This window comes from Littorina saxatilis, linkage group LG2, assembly GCF_037325665.1.
Source record: "Littorina saxatilis isolate snail1 linkage group LG2, US_GU_Lsax_2.0, whole genome shotgun sequence".
NCBI lineage: Eukaryota > Metazoa > Mollusca > Gastropoda > Littorinimorpha > Littorinidae > Littorina > Littorina saxatilis.
This window is the reverse complement of record NC_090246.1, coordinates 84,583,188-84,602,037: the sequence shown is the minus strand read 5'-3', so window position 1 is coordinate 84,602,037 and position 18,850 is coordinate 84,583,188. Positions and strand designations below refer to the sequence as shown.

Sequence of the window (18,850 nt, the reverse complement as noted above, 5' to 3'; positions counted from 1 at the left end):
CCAATTGATCCCCAATAATTGTTTTGCTATGGTGGTACCTGCGATGAAAGGACACCCTTGGGACCAGTTAAAGTGTCCCTACATTGCAGGTGTCCTTTCATGACAAGTATATTTTGGCAAAGATAACAGATGAAAGGACTCCAGAAGGTGTCCTTTCATGGGTGGTGTCCACGCATCAGAGGGGTCTCACATTGCGTGTACCTCTGTATGTAATTCACCTTTTCACAGCAACCACTTGTCTACAATGACCACTCTTGGTCAGTCCCTAGAGCGGTCATTATACACCTGTTTGACTGTACAATCAATCCAGGTCAACCTGACCGATTGTGCTCTCAGGCTGGGAACACTAATTGATAACTGTTTCTTTGTAATCCTGTTGTCAATTAGTGTAGTATTTTTGTTTTTGCTGTAATGGAATGCATTTCATTTTTCTTTCAACTTTGTTTTCATTATTTGTATTTATTTTGATTGCTTTTTTTCAGAGCTGGTGTTGTTTGTGCCTTCCTGTCGAACGAGATAGTGTACAACAAACTACGCAATGAAAACGACGTGGGGCCTGTTGGGAAACTGACAGCAACTCTGGACCACATAGACAGATTTGCAAATTCTACTGTAGAGGTGCGTCTCATAATCGTGATTAGTGGGATGGATTGAAGGGAGAGAAAGAGACAGACACACAGACAAATACAGACGCACAGACAGACAGTTGATTTGTGCATCTGTCTGTATGTGAGTGTTTGAGTGTGTTTGAGTTTGTGTGTATGAGCTTGCATTTAGTGATGCATACATCTGCGAGTTTATATCTACATTTTTGTGTCAAGGTGGTACATAAAGATAAACAGGGTTTAAAATCTTAGTCCGCCAATGAAAGCCGGTTTTCTGCCTCCTGAAATAGCAGAAGCCTGTTTTCTAGTCTCTCTTTCACTCAAAGTTGGGCCCCAAATGCACCAGATTGCAAACACTTTGTTTTAACTTTTAACATGACACATGTTTCCAGGGGCCTTGTCTCTCAAGCCCTCCCAGAGCAGTGCGTCTGCTTTCATACACTTCTTCGATAGTCAATGCAAGAAAATGTCCACCTTGTTCATTGTTTTCCATTTCAAACCCTGAATTTTAGTTCAAGCTGCACTTTCATTATTGTTATGTGTGTCATACAGTCAAGTCCAGAACCTTTGTATTTCTGTTGCAGGAAATAGAAGAAGCTGTACTTGATGGATTTATAAGAGCCAAAGATAACATTATCAACCGCGTGAGATGTAAGTAGCGTATACTTATATTTTGTGGGAGGGAATGATGGATAGGCTCACAGTCTTATGAAAAATAGTTTGTTCTTTCTGTGCCTGGGTAAAATATATTAACATTGTTATATAATATTAATGTACTTTTATGATGTAGTTGACATTTATATTGCAAAATATGAATTGCTTGCTTCTTTCAAAAGGTTCAGATTTGTTCAACAGTCCTTTTTCTCTCCTATGATAATTTAAAATGTAACTTTCTTTGAAGTTGTACATTTGTCATAGACTGTAGGGCATTGTGTTGTGATTTGCCTGAATAGGTGAATTGTATAATTTTGCAATGTGTTTGTTTTTTACTATCATTGTAGCAGCAACGTCGGGATAGTTTTGTGTGTTATCCTGTAGAGCTCTTTAACATTCAGATGATTGCCAGACAAATGTCAAAACAGTAAAGTATAACCCAATACAGAAGAAATGCAAAATACTATACGTTGTTTGTATTGTTGACCAAGATATGACATTTTACACAGATCCAGACAGTCAGTGTTCTTCCCAGACTGCACCAGCGGTCGAGGTGAACAATGACTGTCGAGATGTGTGTAAAATGTCATATTTTGGTCCACAATACAAATAAAATTTATGTATCAATCGATTATAGTTAGAATTCCTTTTATTTTTTACCATTAAAGCACACAAACATGCACTCTTTTGTAGTCTCGGCTAACCGCCTAAATATGAGTTTTTGTCGGACTCTGACGTCACATGGCTTAAAGAAGGGAAATCCAATGTTCAGTCAACCCATAACTTGTTACTGAATAATGCAGCTGCTTCACGTAAAACAGTTCATGAAGCTTTGTACCCATTTATTTCAGCAGTTTACCACAAAAAATGATTGCGGCTTTTCTGAAAGACACTGTATATCAAAACAAAAAGAAAATGCAACAGAAAGCAGTTTTGGTAAATTCTTATCAAATTTTGGGAAGCCTGCGGATGACTTCCTCAGGATGGTAATATTTTGTACAGGCCACCGACCAAGACAAGGTATATTAATTTGATAAGATTTACAGTCCAGTGAGGTTACCCTCATGGAAATTCGGGCTGCTTTCTCCCTGGGGAAAGCGAGCTGCCATACATACGGCGCAACCCATATTTTTTATTTTTGTTCCCTGCATGCGTGTATTCATGTTTCCTGAGACTTAATGCCGTGTGAGATGCAGGCATAAATTGTTAGCCTCTTAAGGACAGGTATGGGGTCATACGATCGTGATAGGCCACTGTGCATCTTCCACTTCTTTTATCAGCTAGCCAGTGATGCTATTGATCTAAGCAGTAAACTAGCATGGATGTTGCGGCTTTTCTGAAAGACACTGTACATCTTCCATATCTTTTAACAGCTATCCCCTAACCCTAAATAAAACAGCAGTGCTATTGATCTAAGTAGTTAACTAGCATGGATGTTGCTGCTTTTGTGCCTGACACTATGTGTCTTGACTGTTGTGTTTACCAGCGACAGCGAGTGTTGCTGTAGGGGACGTATTGAACAGTCTCAACGCCACAGCTCTTCTGGATCAGACCAAGGACCTCAGCAAAGGTGATGACATTACATACACACATGTACATGTGCATTCACACACTTAGACATCTATGCATGCCAGATGGTCGCAATGGCCTAGTGGATAAGATGCCGGCCTCCCAATCGAAAGGTTGTGGGTACGAATCCCGGCCACGCCTGTTGGGTTAAGGGTGGAGATTTTTCCAATCTCCCAGGTCAACTTATGTGCAGACCTGCCAGTGCCTTTTCCCCCTTTGTGTGTACACGCAAGCACAAGACCAAGTGCTTAAGGAATAGATCCTGTAATCCATGTCAGAGTTCGGTTGGTTATACATGTAGAAGCACACATATACGAAGCATGCATCCCCCGAAAGTAGCGCATGGAATGTCTAAATGGCATGGTAAAAACAATCATACACATAAAAGCTGTGAGAGTTTCAGCCCATGAACGAAGAAAGAGAAGCTATGCATGCTGACTCAAATATACACATGTGCATGATGATGATAATTAGTTTTAACATCCTCTTAGAACCAATTGGCCTATCTTGGGACAGGTAGAGTTGATATGCTTTATGGGGGGACAGGACACTGGACAGACATGCAAACAGAAAACACATATGATCGTGTTATAGATCTGGAAGTCTGTTGTTGCGATATTTCAAAATGGGGATGGAAGTAAAGATTCTGTTGGGGTTGTTGCCATAGTCACATGTGCATGCACACATACAAACAAATACACACACTGGTACATGTACTTGGACAGACATGCATACCCACAGTGTACATACACACACAGATATCCACGAACATGCGTCAAGTTGCATATTATTTTTCAACATTTCAAAGTTTGTTAAAACCAGTAGCTGGGGTGGCTTATCACTTTCGAATTTCTGGATGCTGTTTGTGGTAGCAGAATCTGATATACAGTTGTTGATTTTGTCTTAAAGTTAAAACAACCACCCTTCATTCAGCCTTACAATCCTTGCCTCCCCCCTCCCAAATTGAAATAAGCTTTTACATGTTTCCCCCAGTCCCATTCCTATGCATGTAACTTATCACAACAGTGCTGATTGTTTTTCTCTCTTTTGTGCAGTTGTGAACAAGACTCAGAGTGCACTGGCGAACGTTGCCGACCAGCTGAGCACGCTGAGTTCCTATGGAACGTGGTTGAAGGAGAACTTAACGCAGATTGCGGACGATGTTTCTAGCGCATGCCAGAGCGCTGGTAGCACTGTTTGTGGCAACTTTAACCGCAACAAATACGGCATCTCGGCAGATTTCTCCATGGTGAGTGGGTCCATGTGCTGCTCTAGCTTCCCTATCTGTGTTACAGTGGCACCCCCCTTTTTAAGACATTTTGTTTTATCAATAATCAAACATTCCAATAACCTGCAATTCTTGGTTTTTGATTTTGTATTTTGGAACGTTAGCAGTCTATCAGTTTTTGCATTCAAAACTTTATTTGATTCTTTATTCTGTCTGTGTTGTTTCAGCTGAAAAACCTGAGCAGCCAAGCTTCGAGCGTTGCCAACTCAGTCAACCTCAGTCAGTACATCAAAGAGGTGAGGTTTGTGTGAGCGTGAGACATTTTTTATGCAGTATATTTCTATCAAAAGCTTGACAATTTTGACATTACATGTACCATTTCTCTACCATTCAATTAGGTTTCATTTAACATGGTGTTTCCCTAACATACCGTTTTCAAGGGAAGAGCTTAATAGAAAAAAATGTCAAGAGAAACACACCTGACTGCCTGACACACCTGACTGCCTGATTAGATTGAGAGCAGTATGCTGACTGGAAAGTCAGTTTCAGGCTAGATGAAAACAAAAATCTGGCACAAATATTTGTGTGGTTGTTGTTGTTGTTGTTGTTGTTGTTGTTGTTGTTGTTGTTGTTGTTGTTGTTGTTGTTGTTGTTGTTGAGAGTTGGGGTGGTGATGGTCATGGATAAGATCAGTCTGGAAAAAAACATACATTCCTTTTATTGATTTTAACAAGAAAGGAAAGAAATTGGAGCTTCAGATTGAGTATGGTTAAGTCAGAATGAGTTGAGTCAGAGTGAGCAAGGCTGAGTAGTTACTTATTTTAATGTCAGAAGAATGTGGGGTTATATTTTTTTACATCGGTCATTTGTGGACAGAAGAAACAAACAGAACAGTGCGTATGAAGATGACTGACAACAGAATACATTTTTTCTATTTATTCTCTTCAACAGGCTGAAGAGAAGATTAACCAGACCAAGAATTCCACAACACAAAGTGTCGACGAGGGCATTAACAGTGAGTTATTGAGAAAGTTGTGTGTGTTAACAGTGTCTATTTGCACCAAAGTTGTTGAGTTAGTTAGAAACTTGTGTGTGTTAACAGTGTCAATTTTCACCAAAGTTGTTGAGTTAGTTAGAAACTTGTGTGTGTTAACAGTCTATTTGCACCAAAGTTGTTGAGTTAGAAACTTTTGTGTGTTAACAGTGTCAATTTGCACCAAAGTTGTTGAGTTAGTTAGAAACTTGTGTGTGTTAACAGTGTCTATTTGCACCTAAGTTGTTGAGTTAGTTAGAAACTTGTGTGTGTTAACAGTGTCTATTTGCACCAAAGTTGTTGAGTTAGTTAGAAACTTGTGTGTGTTAACAGTGTCAATTTGCACCAAAGTTGTTGAGTTAGTTACAAACTTGTGTGCGTTAATAGTGTTTATTTGCACCTAAGAATTACTGTTTATGTCTGAAAAGTAAAGCTACATATTCTGAATATTGAAAACAATCCATTTAAAAGTGTGTGCACTTGTATGTTTGATTTTGTGTGTGAAAGACAGAAAAGTAGGTTAATTGTGTCTTTGTAACAGACACCAAAAGAGAGACATCTACAGACTATCTTTGGAAATAACTCTGTCAGGTTTTTATGGCTTGTGAAAGAGTTGCTTTCCCTTGTTTTTCCTTGCTTTTCCACAGAAACACTGAGGCAAGCTGCAAGTGACATTGTAGGCTTGCCTCATTGTTTCCATGAAAACAAGGGGAAGCAACTCTTCGAGTGTTGAATGTCCGATAGCTTTGACACTTGGGTTGTCCATTGAGACAACAATTGTGTGCGGCCAGGACATTTTGACCGATAAATATGTTCAATTGAGGTCCAACTGAACGGCACTGCAGCTGTTGAGTTTTACTGCCTTTGTCTGTCACCAGATGCAACGAGGTCAGTGGGTGATGTACAAAAACTGATTGAGAGAGGAGTGAACCAGGTCAAGACTGAAGTGGGCAAGGCCGTGGTAAGAATTGGATCCATTGTCCTTGTTTTTTTTAAATGTCTTTTCTCTTGAAATGCTGTACATATTTGAAAAATATTGAAGGTATTTACTAGAAGCATATTTGAGAACTTTAGGGAGAGATAGAGAGAGGGGGAGAAGAGATAGAATATACGGCTATTTATTTTTATTTTGCAGACGAGTAACGCAGGGAACATTCGTTCAGATCTGCTACGGACGCAGGAGGACATGTCAAAATATGGAAAATATTGGTAAGTAAACCGGACACCATGTCGTGGAACTTAATATGTTTGTGAGCCACTCTCCCAACCCTCACTCCTACCTAGTTCTGTGTCATGAGTGTGTTTTGAGTACGGACGAAAGTTTGTTCAATACTGTCGCTTGATAATTCTGTTTTTCATGGCTCGTTATTCCTCTTGTGAATATTACCGTCGATCACTTTACATGTGTAACCTCAATTAACATGTTGCATGTTTCGCTTTTGATATATATGTTGTTGTTGGGTGGTTTATTTTTGTTATTGTTTGTTTATTTTTATGTATGCTTACTTTGTCATTTTGTTGTTTGTGTTTATTTGCTTGTTTGCTTATTTGTCGATTGTTTGTTTGCTGGTTTGTTCGTTTAATTTGTTTATTTGTCATGTTGTTTTACTTGTTTATCATTTATTAGACATTTGTATTAGAAGTAAGGACCAGTTGTAAGAAAAGGCGTCGCCTTAAACCTCTATCCTTGAAAAATAAAGTTCCATCATCATCATCATCTTGTTCAGAGACTGGAGGAAACAGAAACACATTTTAAGCTTATTTCATTGTCTGTAAAATAAGTGTAATTGTCTGTAAAATAAGTGTAATTGTCTGTAAAATAAGTGTAATTGTCTGTCGGTCCACTTTCAAGACCATTGAGTCGAAATACCGTGATTGTAATGTTTTGTTATAAATTAAACATTTGAATAACTAACCATTCTTGGTGTTTGTTTTTATATTTAGTCAAGTTTTGACTAAATATTTTAACATCGAGGGAATCGAAACGAGGGTCGTGGTGTATGTGCGTGTGTGCGTGCGTGTGTGCGTGTGTGTGTGCGTGTGTGTGTGTAGAGCGATTCAGACCAAACTACTGGACCGATCTTTATGAAATTTGACATGAGAGTTCCTGGGTATGATATCCCCGAACGTTTTTTTCATTTTTTGGATTAATGTCTTTGATGACGTCATATCCGGCTTTTCGTGAAAGTTGAGGCAGCACTGTCACGCTCTCATTTTTCAACCAAATTGGTTGAAATTTTGGTCAAGTAGTCTTCGACGAAGCCCGGACTTCGGTATTGCATTTCAGCTTGATGGCTTAAAAATTAGTTAATGACTTTGGTCATTAAAAATCTGAAAATTGTAAAAAAAATTATTTTTTTCTAAAACGATCCAAATTTACGTTCATCTTATTCTCCATCATTTGCTGATTCCAAAAACATATAAATATGTTATATTCGGATTAAAAACAAGCTCTGAAAATTAAATATATAAAAATTATTATCTAAATTAAATTTTTGAAATCAATTTAAAAACACTTTCATCTTATTCCTTGTCGGTTCCTGATTCCAAAAACATATAGATATGATATGTTTGGATTAAAACCACGCTCAGAAAGTTAAAACAAAGAGAGGTACAGAAAAGCGTGCTATCCTTCTCAGCGCAAGTACTACCCCGCTCTTCCTGTCAATTTCACTGCCTTTGCCGTGCGCGGTGGAGTGACGATGCTACGAGTATACGGTCTTGCTGCGTTGCGTTGCCTTCAGTTTCATTCTGTGAGTTCGACAGCTACTTGACTAAATGTTGTATTTTCGCCTTACGCGACTTGTTGTTCAGGTGGTACGCAGGTTTAGGGGTGAGTTGTGAGTTGCTGAACATAACAAATTGAGTGTTTGCATTTTTGTTGTTCAGGTGGTACGCAGGTTTAGGAGTGAGTTGCGTGTTGCTGCTGGTGGTAGTGCTGTACTACATGGGTGTTCTCTTCGGACTGTGCGGAGAGCGGCCCGGAATGGGGGCACAATGCTGCAACACGGGAACCGGCGCCAACTTTCTCATGGCGTAAGTTTAGCAACAAATTTCTTGCTGAATTTTCAGCTATTTTTGTTTGTTACTTCTTTACTCACAAAAAATCCATGTTTTTTCGAGTTCCTTTGCCACCTGTGGTTCACACTTGCCATAATGTTGATAGTCACTTTGTGTAACATGCATCGCATAATAGAATATGGTAATGGTTTGCTAATGGCGACATATGATACTGGAGAAAAACTCAGCTTTTTCTGTTACTACTTAAAAAAAAATCAATGTTTTATTTCAATTTCCTGTGCCATCTGCAGTTCATACTTGCCATAATGTTGATAGTCACTTAGTGTAATATGCATGGCAATGGTATTTTAATGACGACATATTTATTATACTGGACAAAAACTCTTCTTTTGGGGGGTGGGGGTAGAGGGTGGGGGGCGGGGGTAGTAGTCTTAATGGACGTGGTCGCAAGGGCAGGTTTGCCTGTACTTCAAAGCATTGTTCTAGACTTTGTTCTCTAGACCTTTTCCATAGACAACACATTGAGAGGTTTGGGTGGCCGAGTGGTAACGCACTTGCGCTCGGAATCGAGAGGTTGCGTGTTCGATCCTGGGTCGGGCCGCTATTTTCTCCCCCCATTCCTAACCTAGGTGGTGGGTTCAAGTGCTAGTCTTTCGGATGAGACGAAAAACCTAGGTCCCGTGTACACTACATTGGGGTGTGCACGTTAACTCTTACCAGTTCGCTCCCTTGCCCATCGTAAGCAAGCTTACGATGCCCCCCCTGTAGTTTTCCACTGACCAATTATCTAATTATATATTTTTTTTTTTTTACATTGGATGGGTCGGACAGTGGATAAACTCATATTTAAGACACACTTTATGACTGAAACAAGCTGGGTTTTTGTTATAAGTTAGTTATAGAAATGCATTATTAGGCACAAAAAAAAAAAAAGTTTGTTAACGGTAACATAGGCCAAAGAAATAGGGTCGCTAGGTCGGGACTTTTTTTTGTTTATTTTTTTATTTCCCCAAAACATATTTTTAAGTTATTTTGCCAAAAAACAAAGCCCTTTTTTTTGTTTTCAAATTTTGTTTTCAAAATTTTTTTTTTCAAAATTTTTTTTTTTCAAAATTTTTTTTTTTTTTTTACCTTCTTCTTCTTCTTCTTCTTCGTACGACGGTTGTGTCAGACTCGGAATCTGGAGGATGCCATGAACATGGACGTTCTTTCCAGGTCCTCCAGTGCTCCCCACATTTTGGTCCTCAGATCTGTTGGGTCAGGCCATGTCTGGATCCGCAGTTGGTCGAGGAGGGGACATGCTTGGAGAACATGTTCTGGAGTCTGATCTCCCTCTCCACAGTCACATGTGGCAGACTCTACCAAATGCCAAACAAAAGTCTAGGGTCGCGCGAAAAAATAGGGTCAGTCAGGATACCGTAAACAGAATATTTTGTTTTGGGGGGGGGCCTTAGGCATGAAACGTCCAACTTTGAAATTTGGGTGGGGGTATTCAGGTGACAATAACTTTTTTGTTTATCAGCAAAACTCTATAAAACTTTGCTATGTTATGTAAAATGAATGCCCAAACAGACCAGTTAGCAGCATATCTAAAATAAACTGAACACAAAAAAAATGTCTTCTTTGTGTTTGTCACGTGTTCCAAAAAATGGGCGTACAAATTTCAACAAAAATCATGTTGTCACCCCCATAAAAAATTTTAGCTTTAAAGATAGCACAATTCTCTTTGCAAATATGAAAAGCTTATTCATTTTCCTTTCATTTGATATATAACTTTCTATATTTCATTTAGAATATGACCCCAGATAGCCACTCGGCAAGTAGGCACCAACAGCACTGTAAAATATGCCCTAAAACCCCCGAACTGGTAAGAGTTAAGATCCCACGATTGACAAAAGGGTCTTTCCTGGCAAAATTGTATAGACATATATAAAAAATGTCCACCAAATACCCGTGTGACTTGGAATAATAGGCTGTGAAAAGTATATACTCGCCTAACACGCTTGAGATTTACTGGCCGATGTGAATGCGTGATATATTGTGTAAAAAATTCCATCTCACACGGCATATTGTAAACGCCATGAGCCTCCCCTCTGGGAGGGTATGTGCGTAGAAATACTCACTAAATAAAAAAAATAAAAAATGTTTGAAGTTTGAACTATGTTTTGACACGTTGACAGAGGCGTGGGCTTCACGTTCATGCTGGCCTGGCTGGTGATGCTGGTGTGTCTCATCCTCTTCATGACGGGCGGCCCGGTCTACACCGAGGTCTGCAGATACTTCGTGGACCACAAGCCTCAGGAGCTCAAGGTGGGTACACTACTACAGAGGAACCCCCATTTTAAAACCCCCCGATTTAAGACTTTCTCCTTTTTCAGACCTTTTTTTTCAGACTTCCTGTTAATAACTTCTGTAAATTTACCCCCATTTTAAGACTCCCTCCTTTTTTAAGACCTGGTTTTTGGGAGATTTTTGGAGGTCTTAAAAGGGGGGTTCTACTGCACTACAGTGACCTCCCCCCCCCCTATGTACAACCTTCAAAATTCTGAGACAGTTAGGTCTTAAAAAAAACCCGCGGGTTAGGGGGAAGAATTTACCCGATGCTCCCCAGCATGTCGTAAGAGGCGACTAACGGATTCTGTTTCTCTTTTTACCCTTGTTAAGTGTTTCTTGTATAGAATATAGTCAATGTTTGTAAAGATTTTAGTCAAGCAGTATGTAAGAAATGTTAAGTCCTTTGTACTGGAAACTTGCATTCTCCCAGTAAGGTAATACATTGTACTACGTTGCAAGCCCCTGGAGCAAATTTTTGATTAGTGCTTTTGTGAACAAAAAACAATTGACAAGTGGCTCTATCCCATCTCCCCCCTTTCCCCGTCGCGATGTAACCTTCGTGGTTGAAAACGACGTTAAACACCAAATAAAGAAGAAAGGTCTTAAAAAAGAAGGGAGTGTGTGTGTGTCACAGTGTGTGTGTGTCACAGTGTGTGTGTGTCACAGTGTGTGTGTGTCACAGTGTGTGTGTGTGTCACAGTGTGTGTGTGTGACTGTGTGTGTCACAGTGTGTGTGTGTGTCACAGTGAGTGTGTGTGTCACAGTGTGTGTGTCACAGTGTGTGTGTGTGTCACAGTGTGTGTGTGTCACAGTGTGTGTGTGTGTGTCACAGTGTGTGTGTCACAGTGTGTGTGTCACAGTGTGTGTGTCACAGTGTGTGTGTGTGTCACAGTGTGTGTGTGTGTCACAGTGTGTATGTGTGTGTCACAGTGTGTGTGTGTGTCACAGTGTGTGTGTCACAGTGTGTGTGTCACAGTGTGTGTGTGTGTGTCACAGTGTGTGTGTGTGTCACAGTGTGTGTGTGTGTGTCACAGTGTGTGTGTGTGTGTCACAGTGTGTGTGTGTGTCACAGTGTGTGTGTATATTCAGATATTCAATTAATTACTCAGCCATTATTTAATTCACTTTTCAGTTATGTAATTATTTACCTTTTCAGTAAGTTTTTATTTAGTTAGTCAGGTAAGAGACAAAATTTGATAACGACCAGCCAAAGGACCGACCAAAAGTGGTCATAGACTGGAGGTTGCTATGGACAGGTGAATTATATAGATGGAAAACTTGTGTGGGATCCTTGGGATGGTCATTGTGGACAGGTGAAGGCTTTCCAGCCAGTTTGTAAAGTATTTTTGATACCTATTATGTGGGTAAGGCGTCCGCCCAGTGAGCGGGAGGTCGTGGGTTCGAACCCCCGGCCGGGTCATACCTAAGACTTTAAAATTGGCAATCTAGTGGCTGCTCCACCTGGCGTCTGGCATTATGGGGTTAGTGCTAGGACTGGTTGGTCCGGTGTCAGAATAATGTGACTGGGTGAGACGTGAAGCCTGTGCTGCGACTTCTGTCTTGTGTGTGGCGCACGTTAAATGTCAAAGGAGCACCGCCCTGATATCACCCTACGTGGTGGACTGGGCGTTAAGCAAACAAACAAACAAACAAACAAACCTATTATGTGAAATGTATTTTACTCTGACTTGTGCTTTCACGGTTCCGTACATGTATTTGCGCTGTGGATTGTGAGCAATGTTGGGAAGTCAGTATGTGGTGGTGTAGTTGTTAACACTCTGTGAACAATATCATTTGCATGTGGAACAAAATTGTGCACAAGAATGTTGGTGTTCAAATCTTGCACTATGATGTTTGAATAAATCCAAAAACAAAGAGACTGCCAACGTTCCAAAATTCAGAATCAAAATAACAAACGGGATTCCAACGTTCTAAAATTCAGAATCAAAATAACAAACGGGATTCCAACGTTCCAAAATTCAGAATCAAAATAACAATCAATAACAAACGTTCCAACAACCTACCTTTCTTGTTTTTTGATTCTATGGTGTTTGATTTCGCAAGGACATGTTGGACTGTATAGAAGTCGTAAAACACTCTGAGACTTTTGTACATACCAGTTCCAATGTCTGCTCCTGCTGCATGGCCTGATGTTGTCTTTATTTTGTTTTGTGGACAGCCTTTCAATGATGCCCTGATGGGGGTTGTGGACATTCAGAAGACTTTCTTTGATGGGAAGGATGTTAACGTGGATCTCGTCAAAATCTTACGGTAAGTGTGGGGATAATGTTGGGGAGGGGGAGGGGGGGGATGAATATGTTTGTGTGCGTATGTTTGAGTGTGTGTGAGGTGGGGAGATGGGTGTTTGCGTGTGTGTGTTTGTGCATCTGAGTGTGTGTGTTTGTGTATGTGAGTGTGTGTTTCTTTGTGTGTGTGTGCGTGTTTGCACGTGTGTGCGTGTGTGTTTACATGTGATCAGGGTGCATGCATTTTTGCTACTGTTTTGCACTTATATGTAATGTAGCTACTTTTTTTTAAAGGTGAAAGCCAGACTGAAGACACTTCTTTTCTGACAAAAAACAATGAAAGACTTCTGATCTTTACTGAAGAACTTATCTATGTTGATTTGGTTCTGCTGCTTCTAGGGCATCAGTTTTGTTTGATGTCTGTGTATTCAATGGTTGCTGTTTATTGTTATGCCTCTGACTCTCTATTTTCAGTGAGTGTGAAAGAAACGACCCTGTCTACAGGGTGATGAAACTAGAAAACATGGTCAACCTTACGCAGTACACAGATTTAACAGTAAGTTATACTCTTTTTTTCCTTGGGAGATAGTTTTTCATCATGAAATGGGCCGGGTAGCTCAGTTGGTAAAGCACTAGACTTGTGATCCTAGGAAGGATTATGGGTTCAAATCCAGGCCGGGATGGACACTGGTCAACTTTATGTGCAGACTCAGAGACGATATCCATGTCCCACCCCTGTGTCACCATAGTGGCACGTAAAAGTCCTCTGTCATTCTGCCGTAAGTGCAGGCGGCTGATTACACCTAAACACGCAGACACCAGGGTAGCGCGACTCTTGTTGCTGCTAACTTTCCTCTGGGAGGAAGCGGCCCGAATTTCCCAGCAATGGGAAAATAAATTAAATTAAATGAAATGAAATGTATCGTGTAAAAGCACTGTTATTTGTTTAAAATTTAATGTATAATAATGCCACTGAGGTACAGTATCTTATTTTCTGTTTTTGACAATGCTTGTAAGTACACAAGCGCTGTCGTCATGATTGATTTGCTAATAATCTTTGTGCTTGGAATTCTTACCAGGTTTTAGTTGCAGATTTCGCTTGTTGACTTTTAGAGATGTGACAAACAAAGGGAAGTAAGCGATCTAAATGCATAGGACATGTGTAAATGTAATAGAGTAAGTGAGAGTTAATCGGAACCAGTCTCCTGGCTCCTGAGAGAATAACAAGCATTGAAATGAACAAGCGACTTTCATCGTCAAAATTTCATTTTCATCCTTGTCGACTTTTAGTTTTGATCCTCATTTTGGCTTTTTTGCAGCAACTGAGAGAGGCACTTGGAAAGCTAACATCAGAGCAGCTGGTTGTTCCTGATGTAACCATAGTAACCAGTCAGCTGAACCAATCCATCTCAGACTTTGCCAATGCTGGGCTGGAGAAAATCAACTTTACAGATTTTTACTCACAGGTCAGTGTTGCATTTACATTGTTTGGATTGGTTTACTTGTGTGTTCTTTGTTCTTTCTTTTCTGTCTTTTTTTGCAGAATTTCTTTAGAGAAAACCAACACTTTTTGAGGGGTCAAAGAGATAGTTGTGTGACACTGGTATGACAGAGAGTACAGTGTTTTAATGCAAAGTGTGTATTTTGGGGTACTCTGTTCTTTCTTCTTTCTCTTTCTTTTCTACAAGAGAAAACTCTCTTTTGGGTTAAGAAAATATTTGTGTTTGAAAAGTTTGACACTATCTGAAGTTCAGAACCCCCTTGTTCTTTATGAGTCTTCTTCAGACGTACAGTGAAACCTGTCTAAAACCACCATCTAAGGGACCGACCAACAGGGGTCTTTATAGACAGCTGGTCGTTATGGAAAGGTGAATTGTCGGGGATCATTTGGGATGGTTGTTTTGGACAGGTGGTCTTTCTTAAGAGGTGGTCTGTACTTCATACTGGGAGCTCAGTGTGTGATAGATTGAGGCCCTTCGTTCAATGAATTGTAATCTGTAGGGCTATGTTTTAAGGCAGATTGTTGAATGTTTTTTTCCCTTCTGGTTATGGCAGTTTGGAGAGCCAGTCATTCTGACTGTTCCATTCCCAGATTATTCCATGCAAAAGATTTAAAGTATGGAGTGCATAGATGTATTGCTATATCCTTACGCTTTGAGCATCGTAATGGAACCAGTGCGTTACAAAGCTGTATTTGCTGAAGAAAAGTATTCATAAATGAAGCATTGGTACAGTGGAACCCCCCTTTTAAGACCTCCAAGAATCTTTGAAAAGCAGGTCTTAAAAAGGAGGGAGTCTTAAATTGGAGGTAAATTTACAGAGGTTATGAAAAGAAAATCTGGAAAAAAAGAAAGGTCTTAAAAAGGAGTGAGTCTTAAATCGAGGGTTCTTAAGGGGGTTCCACCGTATTACAAAGCTCTATTTGCTGAAGAAAGTATTCATGAATGCAGAAGCAACGGTGTAAACAACGTTATTTAAGTTGTGTTTTTGAATCGTTGTTTTGTACTTGTTGTACTGACATATTTTCCCTTCTTTCCCCAATCACACTTCAAGATGAACATGGTGGGTTTTCAGGCATGGCTGTGGTGCATGCAGAGTGTGGTGCATGGTTTCTTGCAGTGTCGTAGTTATTCTATCCGTCGTGCATCTGTCTAGAGCATCAGAGTCAAGGTAGCGTCCTTCTGGCGTATCTGATCATATTCACTCCCGCAGCTCTGTCCAGACTTTTCACATGGAGTGGGAGGACAATTTCACTTGGACACATACCAAAAATAAATAACTTGGATGTATTCTCAGACCTGTTTACTCATACGATTTCGCCGTATTTTGTACGCCAAGTTTCCAAGAATACGATAAATACGCTGGTTGATAAGAAAGTACGACGATTTCTAGTGACATATTCTTACAATTTTATCATCAGTGCGACAGACGATGTATTGGAATTTCACTGCTAACAATTTTACATCGGTCACATAGCACCTTTACCTGGTAAGAAAATACACTCAATATTTTGAAAATACACTAAGTCTCTATGTAAAATACACCAACAGTTCCAATTAGGTAAACAGGTCTGTATTCTGTTCAGAGTGGGAATTTTGGGCTGAATTAATTTCACAAATTGACACAGGTGTCATTTATGTGATTGATTGAACAGCAAAATGCCACTGTGCACAGGACGCAGCCAGGCTGTTGATGTTTGGTATGTGTCAAAGTTGAAGGAAGCTTAAACCCTGTGTTAGACCCTGGACAGATTTACAGTGGTGAATTATGATCACTTGCAGGGGAAGGATTGTACCTTTAAGGTGGAATTGTGTGTATTCTTCCTCGTGTGTATTGCAGCATTGAGATCTCACTTAATTGTGCAAAAACGCACTTTGCAGCATGATATTCTGTGTCAGAGTCTTCTCTTTCGTCCAGCTTTTTAGTGAGATGTATGATTTAGTTTTGCGGTGTTGTGAGCATTGTGTGCAGAGGAGAAAACAAAAAATCCCCCCCCCCCCCCCCTTCCCAACTCCACTCCATTTCCCATAAAGTTTAAGATTGTGAAACCCTGATGGTTAAATATGTCTTGATGAGATTTACTGAAGACAAGCAATTGTGAAAGAAATGCTTGTTAAGACGAGTACACCTGAATTTGTTGTAGCCGCAGTTTTTAGTCTTGCTTTCTGCTGAGAAAGTGCTAGCCTACCAGTAAACATTCAAATGTTATTGTTATAATCCACATAAAAAAAATTATGGGTTTTGGAGGGTCTTTTAGCATCTTCTTGAAGCTCATCTTTAGCAGTAGCAGTATCTTGGCTTTTTAGTGGAAGTAGTCTTGTGGTTTGCATAAACTGCTAGGGTTATGCATACTGTCACAGCTGCGGAACAACAAGGAGTTGCATGAGCATGACGCTGCTTCAGTGGTTGTGTCTTGTAATGTCTTCATTGTGTCATGAAGGTGTCTTGTGTCATGATGTGTCTTGTGTTGTGATCATAGCTGATGTCAAGAGCGTGTCATGAGTGTGTCGTCTGCCATTAGTGCAGTTTGTGGCATAAATGTGTCGTGTGTGTTGATGTCAGCTTCAGCATGAAGGCAGAGTAGAAATGTGAAGCTGTTGAGTGCCGACTCTCTAATACAATTGTGTTTTATGTTTTTGTCTATTTGTTGTGAGATTTGCATTCTGGTCAGCTTTCAGTGTTACGCAGAAGTGTGTGTTTTGTTCATGATGGCCGTTTCTTGTGCATGCTGCTGGTGGCATTGAATGTCAACTAGGCTTGCTTGCTACTTTCTCTCTGAAATCAAATGTTGCTGTAGTCAGTCAGTTTAAGACAAACGTCAATTTAGTTGCTTTCAACAATGAGCTATCCTTTGTAATCAGTCACTGGATTTTAAGCACAGAAGTCTTTGTCGTTTTGTGTGAGCTGTTTTGTGGTTGTTATTTTTTTTAGACTGATCATGACAACAGTAAGCTGATGAAATATTGATGGAAAAAATACCAAAATTGGTTTCTGTTGTGTATCTTTTTGTTTTAAGATTGTGATTTCAAATTAAGCATGAATGGGTTCTTGCGTTTCCCATGTCTAATCTCCGTGGTAAGACCAGCCAAGAAAGATCATATTGTGAGTATGGTAATGTTGTCAATTGCCACTTCTCTTTGTCCATCAGAAATGTGTCATGAATAATGTGTATTTGTCTTTGGTCAAAGATGTGTTGTGAATGATGTGTACCTGTCTTCAGTCAAAGATGTTTCATGAATAATGGAGACCTGTCTCCAGTCAAGAATGTGTCATGACTAATACATACGTGTCTTTCATACCTTTCGTTAACTTTTTATCCATTTACCGTGTGTTAACCAGCCTTCTTATCCTTGACAGGTGAACAAGAACTTGACAAATGCCAAACTGTCAGAACTGGCGGAAAACCTCAGAAGCATCGCATACCAGGTACGTTTGATTTTCATTAACATGAGCTTGACCTCCACAATGTGGTGTACTGCAGGCTGGGGAATTAGCTCATTCGGTAGCGGCGCTGGCTTCAAAACCAGTTGTCGCTATCAGCGTGGGTTCGATCCTCAGGTTTGGCGAGGGATTTATTTCCCAGAGTCAAGTTTGTGCAGACTTTCCTTGGTGTCCAAACACCCCGTGTGAAAAGATCCCAAGTTCACAGCGAAAGTCTCAGGGCTTCGAAACATGAATACACGCATGCAGAAAAAAGGGTAGCGCCGTACTGTATGGCAGCTGGCTTTCCCCAGAGAGAAAGCAACCAGACTATCCATGAGGGTAACCTCACAGGACTATATAAAATGTTATCTTATCTTAGATACCTTACCAGTGTTGTTCCCAGCCTCAGAGGACAAAAGGTCCACTGGACTTGTATTGAAAATATGTATAGGTCCATATGTCCTGGCTTGGTCTGCTTGGAAGGAAAATTAATGGCCAGAAGACCTCCAACATGTCAAAACTATCGAGCGGTTGACATTGACGAATTTATTTTGCAACTTCCACCTGTGTCAATCTGCAAAATTAATTCAGCAAAAAGTTGAATTGCCCTTCGACCTGCCGTTAAAAGCAGGTGAATTTAAGCAGATGTGGAACAGTGTCCCCCCCCCCCCCCCCCCCCCCCAGAAGTGCCGATGGCTGATTACAGTTAAACACGCACACACCTGGCTAGCTTGCTGCTAGCTGATTACAGTTAAACAGGCACACACCTGGCTAGCTTACTGCTAGCTGTTTACAGTTAAACACGCACACACCTGGCTAGCTTGCTGCTAGCTGTTTACAGTTAAACAGGCACACACCTGGCTAGCTTACTGCTAGCTGGTTACAGTTAAACAGGCACACACCTGGCTAGCTTACTGCTAGCTGTTTACAGTTAAACACGCACACACCTGGCTAGCTTACTGCTAGCTGATTACAGTTAAACAGGCACACACCTGGCTAGCTTACTGCTAGCTGATTACAGTTAAACACGCACACACCTGGCTAGCTTACTGCTAGCTGATTACAGTTAAACACACACAGACCTGGCTAGCTTGCTGCTAGCTGTTTACAGTTAAACACGCACACACCTGGCTAGCTTGCTGCTAGCTGATTACAGTTAAACACGCACACACCTGGCTAGCTTGCTGCTAGCTGATTACAGTTAAACACGCACACACCTGGCTAGCTTGCTGCTAGC

General features: G+C 40.4%; 1 protein-coding gene across 11 annotated transcripts in view; it reads left to right on the top strand.

Annotated features, from left to right (window-relative positions):
• The window catches only part of LOC138959960 (prominin-1-like), an 84,517-nt gene that overhangs the window by 37,296 nt on the left and 28,371 nt on the right, over positions 1-18,850 (top strand). For all 11 annotated transcript variants that reach the window (XR_011453851.1, XR_011453850.1, XM_070331648.1 and 8 more), the window contains exons 4-17: positions 483-618; positions 1,190-1,256; positions 2,746-2,829; positions 3,884-4,077; positions 4,284-4,352; positions 5,008-5,071; positions 5,968-6,050; positions 6,225-6,298; positions 7,979-8,125; positions 10,291-10,420; positions 12,624-12,715; positions 13,165-13,246; positions 14,010-14,156; positions 17,548-17,616. Coding sequence is in view for 9 of the 11 variants with exons in the window: in XM_070331648.1 (XP_070187749.1) it covers positions 483-618; positions 1,190-1,256; positions 2,746-2,829; positions 3,884-4,077; positions 4,284-4,352; positions 5,008-5,071; positions 5,968-6,050; positions 6,225-6,298; positions 7,979-8,125; positions 10,291-10,420; positions 12,624-12,715; positions 13,165-13,246; positions 14,010-14,156; positions 17,548-17,616 (1,438 nt within the window). In the remaining 2 variants the exon portion in view is untranslated. The remainder of the gene's footprint in view (positions 1-482; positions 619-1,189; positions 1,257-2,745; positions 2,830-3,883; positions 4,078-4,283; positions 4,353-5,007; positions 5,072-5,967; positions 6,051-6,224; positions 6,299-7,978; positions 8,126-10,290; positions 10,421-12,623; positions 12,716-13,164; positions 13,247-14,009; positions 14,157-17,547; positions 17,617-18,850) is intronic.